General features: G+C 39.4%; 1 protein-coding gene across 3 annotated transcripts in view; it reads left to right on the forward strand.

Moving 5' to 3' along the window:
* The window catches only part of LOC124233752 (DDB1- and CUL4-associated factor 5), a 115,378-nt gene that overhangs the window by 32,031 nt on the left and 66,566 nt on the right, over window positions 1-16,781 (forward strand). For 2 of the 3 annotated variants that reach the window (XM_046650925.1, XM_046650927.1), the window contains exons 4-5: window positions 774-913; window positions 2,742-2,871. In XM_046650925.1, the coding sequence (XP_046506881.1) occupies window positions 774-913; window positions 2,742-2,871 (270 nt within the window). The remainder of the gene's footprint in view (window positions 1-773; window positions 914-2,741; window positions 2,872-16,781) is intronic. The other variant, XM_046650926.1, reaches the window with a different exon arrangement.

Below are 16,781 nucleotides of genomic sequence, written 5' to 3' on the forward strand. Positions count from 1 at the left end.
TCCTATAATATTTTTGAAATAAAATTTTGACTAAAAAAATGATTTGCAAAGTTGGTCTGAAGGTAAAGTTTTTTGTGAAAATTTAAAAGGAGAGGTTGGAAGAAAAGGAAATGTAATACTTAATGATAGCAATGAAAATAAATAGCTAATATTGTTGAGTTCTCACTATGTGCTAGGTACTGTTCCAAGTGCTTTGTGTGTATTAATTCATGTAACCTTCACAATAATTTTATGAGGAGATACTCTTATCTCAATGACAGATGAGGAAATGGAGGCACAGAGATTTTAGGTAACTTAAGGTCAGGAGGTGCTACGATCTGAACTTAGGCAGCCTGCCCCCGGAACCATGCTCTTATTCACCATGCCAGACTGCCAGGAAATCCCTCTTCTACTACTGGCATCAGACCTGGCTGCTTTAAAGCTTTCCCTTGCTTTTTGGAAATCAAGCACCACCCCCCAATCTGTACACAAGCGGATGCGTTCGGTAGTAGGTGAAAACACAAAAACTCATCTGTTGAGTCACTTTTAAATAGTGCAAAAAGCAAACTTACCATGAAATCTATAAAAAGTCTCTTTAATAGTCCTTTGTTTTTTTTACCTAAAAGTTGAATATCTACATTTTTAGGAAATATAATATCCTTTGGGTTTAGCTAGTTGACATTCTCCTGGAAATGAAAGAGAACCCCACTCTAGGAAGCAGAGGGCTAGGACTCTGCCCTCCGTTTGCATGTATGTGTGTGCCTGTGTGCCTCTCTCTGCTCTCTGTCTCTCAGCAGCGAGACCTTGGATGTGTTTGCTCACGAAGATGCAGTATATGGCTTGTCGGTGAGCCCAGTGAATGACAATATTTTTGCCAGCTCCTCAGATGATGGCCGAGTTCTCATCTGGGACATCCGGGAGTCTCCGCATGGAGGTAGGGTCCCTGTACAAAAGGCTGTGGGATTGTGTTGAAGAGTTTGATGTCATGTTCTTGCTGATCCAATATATGACCTGAGTAAGCTGGGTGGGAGGGATGTAAAGGGAGAAGAAACTCTCACATGGGGACATAGATATGTGTCTCTGGATGTCCTGTCCTACCCCAAAGTAGTCAGAAGTGAAGCACCTTTGCCAGTCCTTCTCTAGACCCCTGTGAATCTCCACAAACCCTTGTACCTGTAGTAAACACCACAGTATCTTGGTGTTTAGTGGCCCCAAGGAATGGAAGATGTGCTGCCTCACTGTGGAGGGTAGCCACTGTGGGCCAGCTCTGTGTGTAGTGCTGACATGCACATATTCTTGGTTATTTACAGAGAATGGAGGTGTGTGTTAGGCACTTTCTTGCATCCTAGTTTCAGGCTTGTTTTCTGAAAGAACCACAGAACCTCATCTTAACTGTGTATAGAAACTTAAAATGATGGCAAATACACTTTGTTTAAGGGATGTTACTGGGTGAGGTCCCCCTCCAGATATGCTCTTTAAGTCTCTGAAGTGTAAAATGAAGAACTTGTTTTGTTGAATTTCTCTGAAGTTCTTCAGGAAATGCATCTTTTCAGCTCATTTCCTGCAAAGAGATTTCTCTCCGTCACTCTGCCTGTCTTCAAAGGCTCTTTCCTCCAGCATACCCTCAGTGCTACCCCCACCCCAACACTTGGTACAGCTTTGTCATGGTCATACCTGTGTTCATAGAGTTACTATCCTGCCTGGCTTGTCTGGTAGGATCTGGGTCTTTTTATTATTCTATATTCCAAGCATTTAATATGTGGGCTATGCTCATTACTGTGGTTCAAGCTGTAAGAGAAGCTTGTTCTTAAGGTCAGGCAGATAAGGTAGCTGCAAGCAGTGGCAGTGGGTGAGTCACCAGGTGCTTGGCAGGTGAAATTCTCCTTTGTCTGAACTGCCTGCTGGCTTAGACGACTAAGCGCCCCCTCTGCCCAGAGGCCTGTGAAGTGTCTGGGGAGCGCTTTCTGTCTGTTGCTTCTAAACAGCTTCCACAGGAGTTGGTCCTCCCAGGTAGCAAAGTGATTCCTTCCTCACCTGGAGCCAGCTAATATATGCAAAGGGCTGGAGGGTTTCTGGGTGAGGTTGATTAGGAGCTGGCTAGATGCAAGAGAAATTCAAGTATTAGATGGTTTTTGTTTGTTTGTTTTTTAGTATTCTAATACTGGAAGTGAAATCATAAAATTCTAGACTGAGGCCATTTTCTTTTCAGTTAGGGAGAATATGATCAGAAGGGAAAACTGCACTATTGTCTTGCCTTGTCTTCATTTTTTCCATTGTTTTGCTGTGTCTTTGTTAAGTCTTTATGTAGTTTTAAAACTTTTAATTTCTAAAACTAATACATTTGGATTAAGGTATAATAATCCTACCAGTAACTGGTTGTGAATTTTTTCACTTCATGTGAAATTCAGTTTTTCTTACTGTAAAACGACTTATCTTCCCATTTACAGTGACAATTTCTGTTTCCTCATGGGATCTGAATAGGTGCTATATAAATTTCTGAGTATTATTATAGCTTAAAGTTTGTTTAAATGTGTTCCAGTTGCTGTTTTCAGACTTTCTATGAGCAAAAAGTGTGTGCTAGGACTTGTGGGGACCTCGGGAGTAAGGGTGACTGCTGGGATGACATACTACCTTGGGGTTCCAGCCCATTGGGGTGGTTATTAAAAGGGGGCACTTCTACTTGCGTTTATACTTCTGCATGTCTCCCTGCCACTGGCCCAAAGGTTCCCAAGATGAACTGATCATAATTTCTCTCTTCACAGAGCCCTTCTGCCTGGCAAACTATCCATCAGCCTTTCACAGTGTCATGTTTAACCCTGTGGAGCCCCGGTTATTGGCCACAGCTAATTCAAAGGAAGGAGTGGGACTCTGGGATATTCGAAAACCTCAGAGGTGAGCCCCCCTTATTCATAAGGAGTTAAAACTTTTCTTTGCCTCAACTGTCAGGTAATATGATGAGCCAGCAAGGATTGTAAGAACCTGGTTAGCAGTTGATCTCAGTTGGACATCTCCTGGCATCTTCAGGTGCCTCTGAAGCCAGGGGGAGCCCTGTTCCCAAGGAACAGGCAGTGTGAGAAATCCATACTCCTTGTTGAGGAGGAGTCATAAATTGTAATCTGGACTCTAGATAGGGTCAGTTCTAGGAAACATGAAGCAGTGAGAGCCTCCCTCCAGTACCGCCTTGTGTCTTTAGGCCCAGCGTTCCCCAGATGCACGGGAGCTCCTGTGGGGGGATGGAGGGGGTGGGGGAGATTTGACAAACTCATGGCCTCTGAACCAGGGATTTTAACCCCAGGGGGGAAGGGGTCTCTAGATAGGCTTCAGGATAACTGTGAACCCCAAATTTGTATGGAAATTATATTGTGTATTCATCTAACTGCATTTTTCTGAGAACAGAGTTTGTTTGCTTTCTTTGGTTTCTCAGAAGGACCAGTGACTAAACAATAAAGATTAAGAGCCACTGAGTACACTAAGGACAGTCCTGAACCGATGGTATGAATCACTGGTGGGGCCATTGTAGGCATCATTAAGGGAAATGTGTGGATGGGGGCAGCTAGGGGACTCTTTCATGTCCCTTAAATCCTATGGGGGAGGGATGACCTTTTGTGGCACCTGTACATAAAGCTAGCGTTGCTTTATGAAAGACTTACATACATTGACAACTCCTCTGCAGATTCTACATGGAGGTAACTTCCCACTTTGTATGGCAATATTGCAGAAGAACATCATGAAGAGTAAGCGAGGTTATGATTTATTTCATGGGCCTCAGATGAAAGGGCAATAAAGTAGAGAGGATTATCTTCCTTGGTGGTTTCTAGTCCTAGCTGATTCTCTCCATGGGGCAGTCAGAGGGGTTGGAACCGTTGCAGCAGATCTGCACAGCCCAGAGGAGTGTCCCTGGTGTTGAGCAGGGCTCCTTCTGTAGGGCCGCGGAGATTTCTCCTACCCTCTCTATTGTTTCTGTACCTGGCTCTTGCTTTTCCATGCTGCTGAAACGCGTGTAGTGGCAGGACCCCTGTGGTGCCTTTGCACTGTGTGCTTAAGAAGGCTTGTTTGCTGCCAGGAAGACAGTCTGCTGTGTTCAGCTTTAGCATTCTCTGCCACTTCGGGCTCTTTAAGAACAACTGTTCTGCCTCATCCATATCACAAAAGGCAGGATTTGGACTAACTACGCCAGCTTTCTCCCAAACTTCTATCTCCCATACTTACAATTGTAATGAATAGCTGGCAACTGGAGTGGGGCTCTGAGCTATTCATCCCCAGAGGAAAGCTTGAGTAGTTCATGGTGTCAGCAGTGTCTTGAAAGAAGAGGGGGTTGAGTGTTTTAATTCTCTCACCGATTTCCCCTCAACCTCCTCCACCAGTTTCCTACTGTGCGTTGTGGACCCTCCTCCCCTTTTCACTTGTTTTATCACTAAACATGACTTCTTTCTTTTTAGAAAATTCAAAGTGAGATTATTGTTTTGTTTTTATAGTAACATTTGTTAGATTTAAGGTTACTATTCAGAGAAATATAATGAAAACAAAACAAAAAACCCATCGCTAGATTATCTGTCTACTTGTGATTTTTTGGTGTGGAAGAGTGGCCCTGAGCTAACATCTGTTGCCAATCCTCCTCTTTTTGCTTGAGGAAGATTGGCCCTGAGCTAACATTTGTGCCAATCTTCCTCTATTTTGTATGTGGGACGCCGCCACAGTATGACTTGATGAGCGGTGTGTAGGTCCACGCCTGGGATCCAAACCTGCAAACCCTGGGCCACTGAAGTGGAGTGCAAGAACTTAACCACTATGCCACCAGGCTGGCCCCTACTTGTATGTTTTTAAAATATTTGTACATCAGTATAGATCTTCTCCTTCTCGTCTCTAGTCACTCTCTCTAAAGGTAACTACAGTGAACAGTTTCTCATATGTCTTTCCAGAAGATAATTTAGTGCATATACCAGCATGTATATGTATGCTTTATGAATTTTAGATTAAAGGAACAATAATACCCACTGTTCTTCACTTCTTTTTTCAATTAATAATATGTCTTGGAGCTTTTTTCATGTCAGCACTTACAGATCTAGCACAATCTTTTAATGGCTACAGGATATTCCATTTATTTGGTTTACTCAACAACCAGGACTTCTTATTTCCAGCATGGGCCATTGTAAACAATGCTGTGTTAAACGTGGTTACATGTCTGTCTTGGCTTACCTTTGCAGAAATATCTGTAGGGAGTTGCTGCATCAAAGGGTTTATGTTTTTACATTTTTGATAAAAATTGTCAGAATATCCTGCCACAACCAAAGCCTGTACTGATTTACAAACCTGCCAGCTAAACAGGAGACTCTGTGTTCCTCCAGACCCTCAGCAACACTTAGACTGTTACTAGTCTCTTGGGGGAAAATATTATGTTCTGTTTTGATTACTTCTTCAGTTGTGGGTGAGGTTATCTGGTTTCTTTGGTAACCTACAGTTTTCAAAAGCCCATATGGGAGAAAGTCATCTAATAAGGCTAATGGGCAATCTTGACTGATTTCCTTTCTTGGAATAAAAGGAGGAGCACAGTGCCCTGGGGACTAGGATGTTTTTACCTGTTTTTTCCAACTCTTCTAAGGCTCTGTGTGGTTTTATGGGTGTGAGGTAGAAAAGGGGCATGAAGTATTTTTGGGGTCTTGCTTTTCACGTCCACTGATGTTTTGGGATTAAATTACAGATCTTTTCTGTTTGGATTCTCTTGTGACAAGTTGGTGTGGGGGAGTATGACGGGGCCCTTTGTCTTTCCTATGCAGGGTTAATTATGCTGAGTTGCAATAGATGATTTGTCTCCTGAACACAGCTGCCTAGAAACTCTAGCCCAGATCTTGGGGCAGTTCTGAATCCTGAGACAACAAGCCTGGCACAGGATAGATCTATTTCAGGAATACTTAAAGTCTAGGGAAAGATTTTAGGGAATTTGTGAATCCCTTGTGATTGCAGGTAAAATTGTGGGTGTTTGCATGTCTAAGTGAGCACATGTGGTGATTTTTTTCTAGGGATGGGTGGAGAGCTTTTACTAGGTTCTCATAGAGACCCTTAACCCCCAAGAGGGTAAGACTCACATGGTGTTCTAAAGATTCTAGATTTAGAGCTTATTTTGGTTCCTTAGCAGGCTTATAAGTGACTTCCAGCTTATTATAGCTTAAGCATGTGAGTGAATTCTGGGCCTAGTGGGGAGACTTACTGGCCTCCTAGAAACAAATATAACTCCATGGAATAATAAGGGGGCCTCACAGTGAACCCATTCCTGGCTTAACCTATGGATTATTCCATGTGGGAATGGTTTCTCTGACCTATCCCAAGCCTAGGCTGTACTTCTCTACTTTAGCCTGGTAGCCCATAGGAGTGTGAGCAAAGTTGTTTGTCCCACTGCTGCCCTGAAAGAAGCTCATTAGGCTGGTAGAATAAAATGTCAGCTCTAGAAGGTACTTTAGGTATTGTCTGATCTGACTTCATCATTGTAGATTAAGAAACTATCCCAGCAAGGTAAGGGGAGGCAGAAGGACTTGATGATTTAGAGTGTAGGATCTGAAGCCATACATCCTGGGTACAAATCTAGACAGTACACTTTACTAGCCATATGATCTTGAGCAAATTACTTAACCTGTTAGTGCCTTATAATAATAAATAATAGCTAACATTTAATAAGCATTACTTGCCAGGCATAATGACGATTATATGAATAATTCGTTATTTAATCCTTATGACAGTCCTATGAAGTAGATTCTTATTTTGTTTGTAGGTGTGAGAACCAGGTTTCTTTCTTTCTTTTTTTTATATTTTATTTTTTTTGTTGTGGCAACATTGGTTTGTAACATTATATAAATTTCAGGTGTACATCATTATATTTTGATTCCTGTGTAGATTACATCATGTTTGCCACCCAAAGACTAATTACAGTCTATCACCCCATACGCATGTGCCTAATCACCCCTTTGGCCCTCCTCCCTCCCTCTTTCAAGACCCTCTGGTAACCACCAATCCAATCTCTGTCTCCATGTGGTTGTTTGCTGTTTTAATCTTCTATTTATGAATGAGATCACACGGTATTTGACTTTCTCCCTCTGACTTATTTCGCTTAGCATAATACCCTCAGGGTCCATCCATGTTATCACAAATGGCCAGCTCTCATCCTTTCTTATGACTGAGTAGTATTCCGTTGTATATATATACACATCATCTTTATCCATTCATCCCTTGATGGGCACCTAGGTTGCTTCCAAGTCTTGGCCATTGTGAATAATGCTGCAATGAACATAGGGGTGCATATGTCTTTAAGCATTTGTGTTTTCATGTTCTTTGGATAAATACCCAGCAGTGGAATACCTGGATCATATGGTAGTTCTAGTCTTTATTTTTTGAGGAATCTCCATACTGTTTTCTATAGTGGCTGCACTAGTTTGCACTCCCACCAGCAGTGTATGAAAGTTGCCTTTTTTCCATATCCTCTCTAACACTTATTATTTCCTGTCTTGTTAATTATAGCCCTTCTGACGGGCATGAGGTGATACTTCATTGTAGTTTTGATTTGCATTTCCCTGATAATTAGTGATGTTGAATATCTTTTCATGTGCCTGTTGGCTATCTGTACATCTTCTTTGGAGAAATGTCTGTTCAGATCTTTTGCCCATTTTTTAATTGGATAGTTAGTTTTTTTGTTGTTGAGATGTATGAGTTCTTTATACATTTTGGATATTAACTCCTTATCAGATGTATGGTTTGCAAATATCTTCTCCCGATTGTTAGGTTATCGTTTTGTTTGGTTGATGGTTTCCTTTGCTGTGCAGAAGCTTTTCTGTTTGATGGAGGCCCATTTGCTTATTTTTTCTGTTGTTTCCCTTGCCCCATCAGACATGGTACTTGAAAATATGCTGCTAAGATTTGATGTTGAAGAGCATACTGCCTCTGTTTTCTTCTAGAAGTTTCATGGTTTTGGGTCTTACATGCAAGTCATTAATCCATTTTGAGTTAATTTTTGTGTCTGGTGAACATAATGGTCTACTTTCTTTCTTTCGCATGTGGCTGTCCAGTTTTCCCAATGCCATTTATTGAAGAGTCTTTCCTTTCTCCATTGTATGTTCTTGGCTCCCTTGTCGAAAATTACCCTGTCCGTAGATGTGTGGGTTTATTTCTGGGCTCTCAGTTCTGTTCCATTGATCTGTGTGTCTGTTTTTGTGCCGGTACCATGCTGTTTTGATTACTAGGGCTTTGTTTATTTTGAAGTCAGGGAGTGTGATTCCTCCAGGTTTTTTCTTTTTTCTCAGGATTCCTTTGGCTATTTGGGGTCATTTGTTGTTCCCTATAAATTTTAGGATTCTTTGTTCTATTTCTGTGAAAAATGTCGTTTGAACTTTGATAGGGCTTGCATTGAATCTGTAGATTGCTTTAGGAAGTATGGACTTTTTAACTATGTTAATTTTTCCAATCCAAGAGCACAGAGTATCATCCATTTCTTTGTGTCTTCTAAAACACTGAAAACAATGTTTTGTAGTTTTCCGTGTACAGGTCTTTTACCTCTTTGGTTAAGTTTATTACTAGTTATTTTATTCTTTTTGTTGCAGTTGTAAATGGGACTGTATTCTTAATTTCTCATTCTGCAACTTCATTGTTAGTGTATAGAAATGCAACTGATTTTTGTATGTTGATTTTGTATCCTGCAGATTTACTGTATTCATTTATTATTTCTAAAAGTTTTTTCGTGGATTCTTTAGGGTTTTCTGTATATAAAATCATGTCATCTACAAATAGTGACAGTTTCCTTTCCAATCTGGATCCCTTTTATTTCTTTTTCTTGCCTGATTGCTCTGGCTAGGGCTTCCAATACCGTGTTAAACAAGAATGGTGAAAGTGGGCATCCTTGTCTGGTTTCTGTTCTTAGAGGGATAGTTTTCAGTATTCTCCACTGAGAATGATATTAGCTGTGGGTTTGTCATATATGGCCTTTATATGTTGAGGTACTTTCCTTCTATAGCCATTTTATTTGGGGTTTTTATCATAAATGGATGCTGTATCTTGTCATATGCTTTCTCTGTATCTTTTGAGACGATCATGTGATTTTTATTCTTCATTTTGTTAATGTGGTGTATCATGTTGATTGATTTGCACATGTAGAACCATCCCTACATCCCTGGAGTAAATCCTACTTGATCATGGTGTATGATCTTTTAAATGTATTATTATATTTGATTTGCTAGTATTTTGTTGAGGATTTTTGCATTGATGTTCATCAGTGATATTGGCCTGTAATTTCTTTTTCTGTGTGTTGTCCTTGTCTGATTTTGGTATCAGGGTAATGTTGGTTTTGTAGAATGAGTTAAAAAGCTTCTCCACCTCTTAAATTTTTTAAAATAGTTTGAGAAGGATAGATATTAAGTCTTCTTTGAATGTTTGGTAGAATTCACCAGGGAAGCTGTCTGGTCCTGGACTTTTATTTTTGGGGAGGTTTTTGATTACCGTTTTGCTCTCCTTACTGGTGATTGGTCTATTCAAATTGTCTATTTCTTCTTGATTCTGTTTGGAAGATTATATAATTCTAAGAATTTATCCATTTCTTCTAGGTTATCAAATTTGTTGGCATATAGCTGTTCATAGTATTCTCTTATAATCTTTTGTGTTTCTGAGGTGTCATAATTTCTCCTCATTTATTTCTGATTTTATTCATTTCAGTCTTCTCTCTCTTTTTCTTGGTGAGTCTAGCCAAAGGCTTGTCAGTTTTGTTTATCTTTTCAACAAACCAGCTCTTAGTTTCGTTGATTTTTTCTCTATTGTTTTTTTAGTCTCTATTTCATTTATTTCTGCTCTCATTTTTATTATTTCCTTCCTTCTACTGATTTTGGGCTTTATTTGTTGTTTTTCCAGTTGCTTTAGGTACACTGTTAGATTGTTTACTTGAGATTTTTCTTATTTGTTGAGGTAGGCATGTATTGCTATAAACTTCCCTTTTAAAACCACTTTTACTGTATCCCATAAATTTTGGCATGATGTATTTTCATTTGCATTTGTCTCCAGATATTTTTTGACTTGTCGTTTGATTCTTCATTGACCCAATTGTTCAGCAGCATGTTGTCTAATCTCCACATATTTGTGGCTTTTCCGATTTTCTTCCTGTAGTTGATTTCTAGTTTCATACCATTGTGGTCAGAAAAGATGCTTGGTATTATTTCAGTCTTCTTAAATTTATTGAGACTTGTTTTGTGGCCTAATATGTGATCTATCTTGGATAATGTTCCATGTACATTTGAAAATAATGTGTGGGGGCTGGCCCCATGGCCGAGTGGTTAAGTTCTCATGCTCCGCTTCGCCAGCCCAGGGTTTCGCTGGTTCAGATCCTGGGTGCGGACATGGCACCGCTCATCAGGCCATGCTGAGGTGGCGTCCCACATGCCACAACTAGAAGGACCCATAACTAAAATATAAACTATGTACTGGAGGGATTCGGGGAGAAAAAAAAGAAAAGAATGTATGTATTCTGCAGTTTTTAGCTGGAATATTCTGTATATATCTCCTAAGTCCAACTGGTCTAATGTGCCATTTAAGGCCAATGTTTCCTTATTGACCTTCTGTTTGGGTGATCTAGCCATTGGTGTAAGTGGAGTGTTAAAGTTCCCTACTATTATTGTGTTGCTGTCTATTTCTCCTTTTATGTCTGTTTATAATTGCTTTGTATATTTAAGTGCTCCTATGTTGGGTGCATAGATATTTACAAGTGTTATGTCCTCTTGTTGGATTGTTCCCTTTATCATTATGTAGTGCCCTTCTTTGTCTCTTGTTACAGTTTTTGTTTTAAAGTCTATTTTGTCTGATATGAGTATTGCTACCCCAGCTTTCTTTTCATTGCCATTTGCATGGCGTATCTTTTTCCATCCCTTCATTTTCAGTTTGTGAGTGTCTTTAGGTCTAAAGTGTGTCTCTTGTATGCAGCATATATATAGGTCTTGATTTTTTATTCCATTGGCCACTCTATGCCTTTTGATTGGAGCATTTAGTCCATTGATATTTAAAGTAGCTATTGATAAGAATGTACTTAATTGCCATTTTGTTACTTTTTTTCTGGGTGTTTTAGTACTTCTTCTCTGCTCCTTCTTCTCTTGCACTCTTCCCTTATAGTTTGATGACTTTCTTTAGTATTATGTCTGGGTTCCTTTCTCTTAATTTTTTGTGTGTTTATTATAGGTTTCTGGCTTGTGATTACCATGAGGTTCTTATATAATACCTTATGTATATAGCAATCTATATTAAGTTGATGGACTCTTTAGTTTGACCTCTTGCTAAAAACTCTACCCTTTTAATCTCTTCCTCCCAACATTTTATGTTTTTTATATCATATTGAACCTCTTTTTTCATGCATGTATATCTGTTACCTTCTTATCATAGTAATAGATAATTTTAGTACTTTTGTCTTTTGACCTTCATATTAGCTTCATAGGTGGTTGATCAGCTACCTTTATTGTATATTTGCCTTTGCCAGTGATTTTATTGCTTTTTTTTCCCAATGATTTTCTTATTCCTATTTATGGTCTTCTCTTTTCCACTTAAATAAGTCCATTTAGCATTTCTTGTAAAGCTGATTTCTTGGTGATAAACTCCTTTAGTTTTTGCTTGTCTTGGAAACTCCTTGTCTTTCCGTCCATTCTGAATGATAACCTTGCTAGGTAGAGTATTCTTGGCTGTAGGTGTTTTCCTTTCAGGCCTTTAAATGTATTGTTCCACTCCCTTCTAACCTGTAAGGATTCCCCTGAGAAGTCAGCTGATAGCCTTATGGAGTTTCCTTTGTATGTAATCTGTTGCTCTTTTCATGTGGCTTTTAGAATTTCTCTTTATATTTAATTCTTGACATTTTATTTATAATGTGTCTTAATGTGGGCCCCTTTGGGTTTATCTTGTTTGGTGCTCTCTGTGCTTGCTGTACCTGCATGTCTATTTCCTTCCTTAGGTTAGGAAAGTTTTCAGCTGTTATTTCTTCAGATAGACTCTCTGTCCCTTGTTGTCAAGGTTCTTTTTATCCAGTTTTCAGTTTTCTTTTAGGGGTTATTGTTCCAAGAGTAGTTGTAAATTCATTGTGTCCACAGGAGGAGGTGAGTTCAGAGTCTTCCTATGCCACCATCTTGACACTGCAAAGCAGGTTCTATTATTCCTATTTTAATGATGAGAAAATCAAGGTACAGAGAAGTGAAATAACTTGTGTGTATGTGTGTATCATATTCCCCCACTCTGTTTTCTTAATCACTTAGGGTCCCTGTACATTCTAGTTTTCTTTCATCTATGCTTCCTTTATTTTATTGAGCTATTTGCTTAGAATTAGTGCACTTTACTGTATTATGTTACATCTTAAAGTACATTTCAAAAAAAATCCAAGGTCACTATTGTCTTCAAATGAGTACTTACCTTCTTTCCAGTGATTCCAATGATTATAACAATATCAACCAGCTCTTTAGGGAGCAGCTTGAAGGGGCAAAAGAGGGAGAAAGGAGAGTCAGGAGGACTCAGCAGTTTAGAAGGCTTTATAGAAAACTGCAAGAGAAAAACTGGGGATCGTTGGAATTTAGTTGTCAGAATGAATAGCTCTAATCGGGACATGCCATCTGGTTCGCCACTCCTTTCTCTCTCTCTTCTCCCATTCACTTGTCCTTACCATACATATACAATACCCAGGTGAGTGTTCCATCCACTAAAACCTGTAATAAAAGTTTTTTCTCCCTGAAACTGTATTCCTTTCTTAACTTGTTTTTATTAATGTCACCATCACCCTTATAATCAACCTCACTGATATCCTAGAGTCCCATTTGACTCTTCTGTCTTTCCATCCCTCTGCCATAACCAGCCTTGTTCTATGTTAGTGCCTGGCCTCTATTTTCAGTCTTACAGTCCCTGCCCCATTTCAGGCCTATACCACTCTTTCCATAAAGTATTGACAACCCTAGCTTCTTAACTAGCCTCTTGCTTCTGGCATATAGCACATATCCTTAAACATCGCTTTTGCCATTGTCCTACCCAGGAGCTTTATAGTGACTTCTCATTATCTTTGTTCATGGGCCCAGAACCTATGATGTGGGATGCTCCAAGAAAATGTTTTTTGGAATGAATGTATGACCTACTTTACTGGATAAAATAAAAATTCCGTAAGCAAGCAGTCTGCCTCTTCACTGGTGCCAGTGTCCCTTCTCCTCTTGTTTCCTCCTCCACATACAAACACACATAGAGGAAAATTTCTCCTTTTTTCTTTGTCTATTCCAGTCCTAGTTACCCTTCAAGGTCCAAGATCAAATTGTAGCTGATCAGGGAAAATGTCCCTGCTAGATCTCCCTGTTACATACTCTTATAGCTTCCTTTAGTTTGCTCAGTGTCCCCAGCGCCTAGCACAGTTTTGCACAGAGTATGTGTTGAACAGATGAAGTTGTCCCTTACTTCTGGAGTAAGGGATTGCTCTATTCGGAGCCTCTGTAAAGTCCTTATGGTCTGTGGCATTCATGTTGCCTGTCTCAGTCGCTGCTTTTGCCATATTTGCTTATCTTTTAATATGACTATGTCTTATCTTCAGCTAAACCAATATTATGTCTTTGATTTCCTTCCCAGTGCCCAGGAACTCCTTCTCAGAAAGGAGGCACTTGTCCTAATCTATACTATTACTTGTCGTGTTTTTCTGTGGATTTTTAGGGACAAAGCAATGTTTTATTTGTCTTTAATCTCTAGGGCCTAGCACAGTACTTAGAATAGTATGGAACCTCGGTAAATATTGAATGAATGCACAGTGTAATACTTATTCTAAAATAGTCTGTATTTTCAAAGCTAGCTTTCTATAATATTTTGTGGACCTCTTAATTCTCTGAGTGGAATGACATGGATCAAAATGCTGTCTCTGAGGAATAAACTTTTAGAAGAGGTTGTAAGGGTTCTTGCTGGGCTTTGAATGCTGGTCACAGTTATGTGGGGGAAGCAGGGATTCTGGTGAAGTTGTTTTCTAGCTTTTAGGCCACAAGGTGGAGCTCTAGAATCAGCCTTTTGTCCACTGGAAGATAGGGACCCTGGTATCCTAATCCAGTGATTCGCAAACTTCAGAGGGCGTCGCAATCACCTGGGGAGGTTGTTAAAGTCCTCCTTCCTGGAGCCCAGACCTGGAGATTGAATTGTGGATCTGGGGCGGGACCTGTGAATCTGCCATTTTTTAACAGGTATCTCAGGTGATTTAGCAACTTTGGTTATCCTGCAAGATGGAATCTGTGGTTATTCAGAGGTCCAAGTTGAATTTGATAGAGTGTTCATTCAGACCCAGGAACTTTGGGCATGGGCCAGAGCTTCCCTGGGTCCATTCCTTCTCACCAAGCAAAAATGCGCCTTTTATAACCAGAGACTCAGCTTCAGACCAGAGCATCTGGGGAATGTCTGGGAGTTCTGGAAACGTGTACCAGTTCGTAGCCTTCCTTTAATACTCCCAAGTCTTATTTTTCAGGAGGAGGTGATATCAAGTCCTTAAATCAAGTGGACTTTCTTTATTAAAATCAAATCTTGACTTTTTTCTTTTTAAAAGGCTTTTTATGGTAAAAAAAAATTTCACATATATATATATATGTGTGTGTGTGTGGGTATATATATATATATATATATATATATATAAGTAGAATAGTAAAATGAGCTTCATTATACCTGTCACACAGCTTCAATAATTAACCCATGGATAATCTTATTTTGTTGATTCCTTATCTGTGACTTCCCTTCCCAATTATTTTTAATCTTTTTTTTTCTTTTTTTTGAGGAAGATTAGCCCTGAGCTAACATCTGCTGCCAATCCTCCTCTTTTTTTTTGCTGAGGAAGACTGGCCCTGAGCTAACATCCGTGCTCATCTTCCTCTACTTTATATGTGGGACTCCTACCACAGCATGGCTTGACAAACAGTGCATATGTCCGCACCTGTGATTCGAACCGGTGAACCCCCAGCTGCCCAAGAGGAACGTGCAAACCTAACCACTGTGCCACTGGGCAGGACCCAAAATTAAACATGTCTTTCTTTCTTTTTTTCTTTTTAGAAAGATTAGCCCTGAGCTAAAATCTGCTGCCAATCCTCCTCTTTTTGCTGAGGAAGACTGGCCCTAAGCTAACATCCATGCCCATCTTCTTCTACTTTATATGTGGGACGCCTGCCACAGCATGGGTTGCCAAGCGGTGCCATGTCCGCACCCATGATCTGAGCCAGCAAACCTCAGGCCGCTGAATCGGAACATGAAAACTTAACGACTGTGTGCCCAGGCAGGCCCCTTATTTTTAATCAATTTTAATATAAAATTTTATCATTTCCTCTGTAAATACTTTAATATGTATCTCTGAAAGATAATTCTTTTTTTATAATTGAGGTAAAATTCACGTCACATAAAATTAACCATTTTAGGGAGCCTGGTCTGGTGGCATAGCAGTTAAGTTCACCTGCTCACCTGCTCCTCTTTGGCAGCCTGGGGTTCCCTGGTTTGGATCCCGGTGTGGACCCACACGCTGTTTATTAAGCCATGCTGTGGCAGGCATCCCACATATAAAGTAGAGGAAGATGGGCATGGATGTTAGCTCAGGGCCAATCTTTCTCAGCAAAAGGAGGAAGATTGGTGGCGCGTGTTAGCTCAGGGCTAATCTTCCTCAAAAAAAAAATTTAACCTTTTTAAAGTGAAAGGTTCAGTGACATTTGGTACATTCCCAATGTTGTGCGATTACCACCCCTATCTAGTTCTAAAATATTTTCATCATCCCAATATAAAACCCATACACATTAAGCAGCTACTCCCCAAAATACTTCTCCCCTCCCCTAGCTCCTGGCTACCACCCATCTGCTTTCTGTCTCTATGGATTTACCTGTTCTGGATATTTCATGCTTCGTGTGACTTTTTGTCTGACTTTAGCATAATGTTTTCAAGATTCATCCACATTGTAGCATGTATCAGGACTTCCTTTCTTTCTATGGCTGAATAATATTCTATTGTATGCATAAACCACATTTTGTTTACTCAGCCATTGATGGACATTTGATTTGTTTCCACCCTTTAGCTATTATGAATAGTGCTTCTATTCACATTTTCGTGAATAAGTATTTGTTTGAGTACCTGTTTTCTGTTCTGTTCTTTCTTATACCTAGGAATGGAATTGCTGGGTCTTATGGTAATCATACGTTAAACTTTTTGAGGAACTGCCAAATTACTTTCCATGAAAAGATAATTCTTTTAAAAAATATAACTACAATATTATTATCACACCTAAAAAGTTAACAATAATTTTTAGTATCATTGTGCATTTAAATATTGTTTACATTTCCTTCATTGCCTCATGAATGGTACAGTTGGTTTTTATGAATCAGGATTTAAATAAAGTCCACAGAGAGTAATTGGTTGATATGGCTTCTAAGTTTCTTTTAATCTGTACTTGTGCCTCTCACTTTTTTTCCTTGCAATTTATTTGTTAAAGTAATTGGATTATTTATCTTATGGAATTTCTCACATTTTAGATTATACTGACTGCATTCTTATACTGTCATTTAGCATCTTCCCTCTGATCCCAGTTTTCCTCATAAATTAGTATTACATCTAGCTGCTTTTAACAGATTGAGGTTTGTTTATTTTTTGGTTACCAAAATATTTCATAGATGGTGTTATGTACATCCATAAGCTAAAATGTCAAGTTTTGTCTCTCCTTTTGTTTTAAAATGCATTGACCAACTTCTTAGTTTAGCTTTTTTTTTTTTTGAGGAAGATTAGCCCTGAGCTAACTGCTGCCAATCCTCCTCTTTTTGCTGAGGAAGACTGGCCCT

This window comes from Equus quagga, unplaced genomic scaffold (genome assembly GCF_021613505.1).
Source record: "Equus quagga isolate Etosha38 unplaced genomic scaffold, UCLA_HA_Equagga_1.0 220_RagTag, whole genome shotgun sequence".
NCBI classification, from domain to species: domain Eukaryota; kingdom Metazoa; phylum Chordata; class Mammalia; order Perissodactyla; family Equidae; genus Equus; species Equus quagga.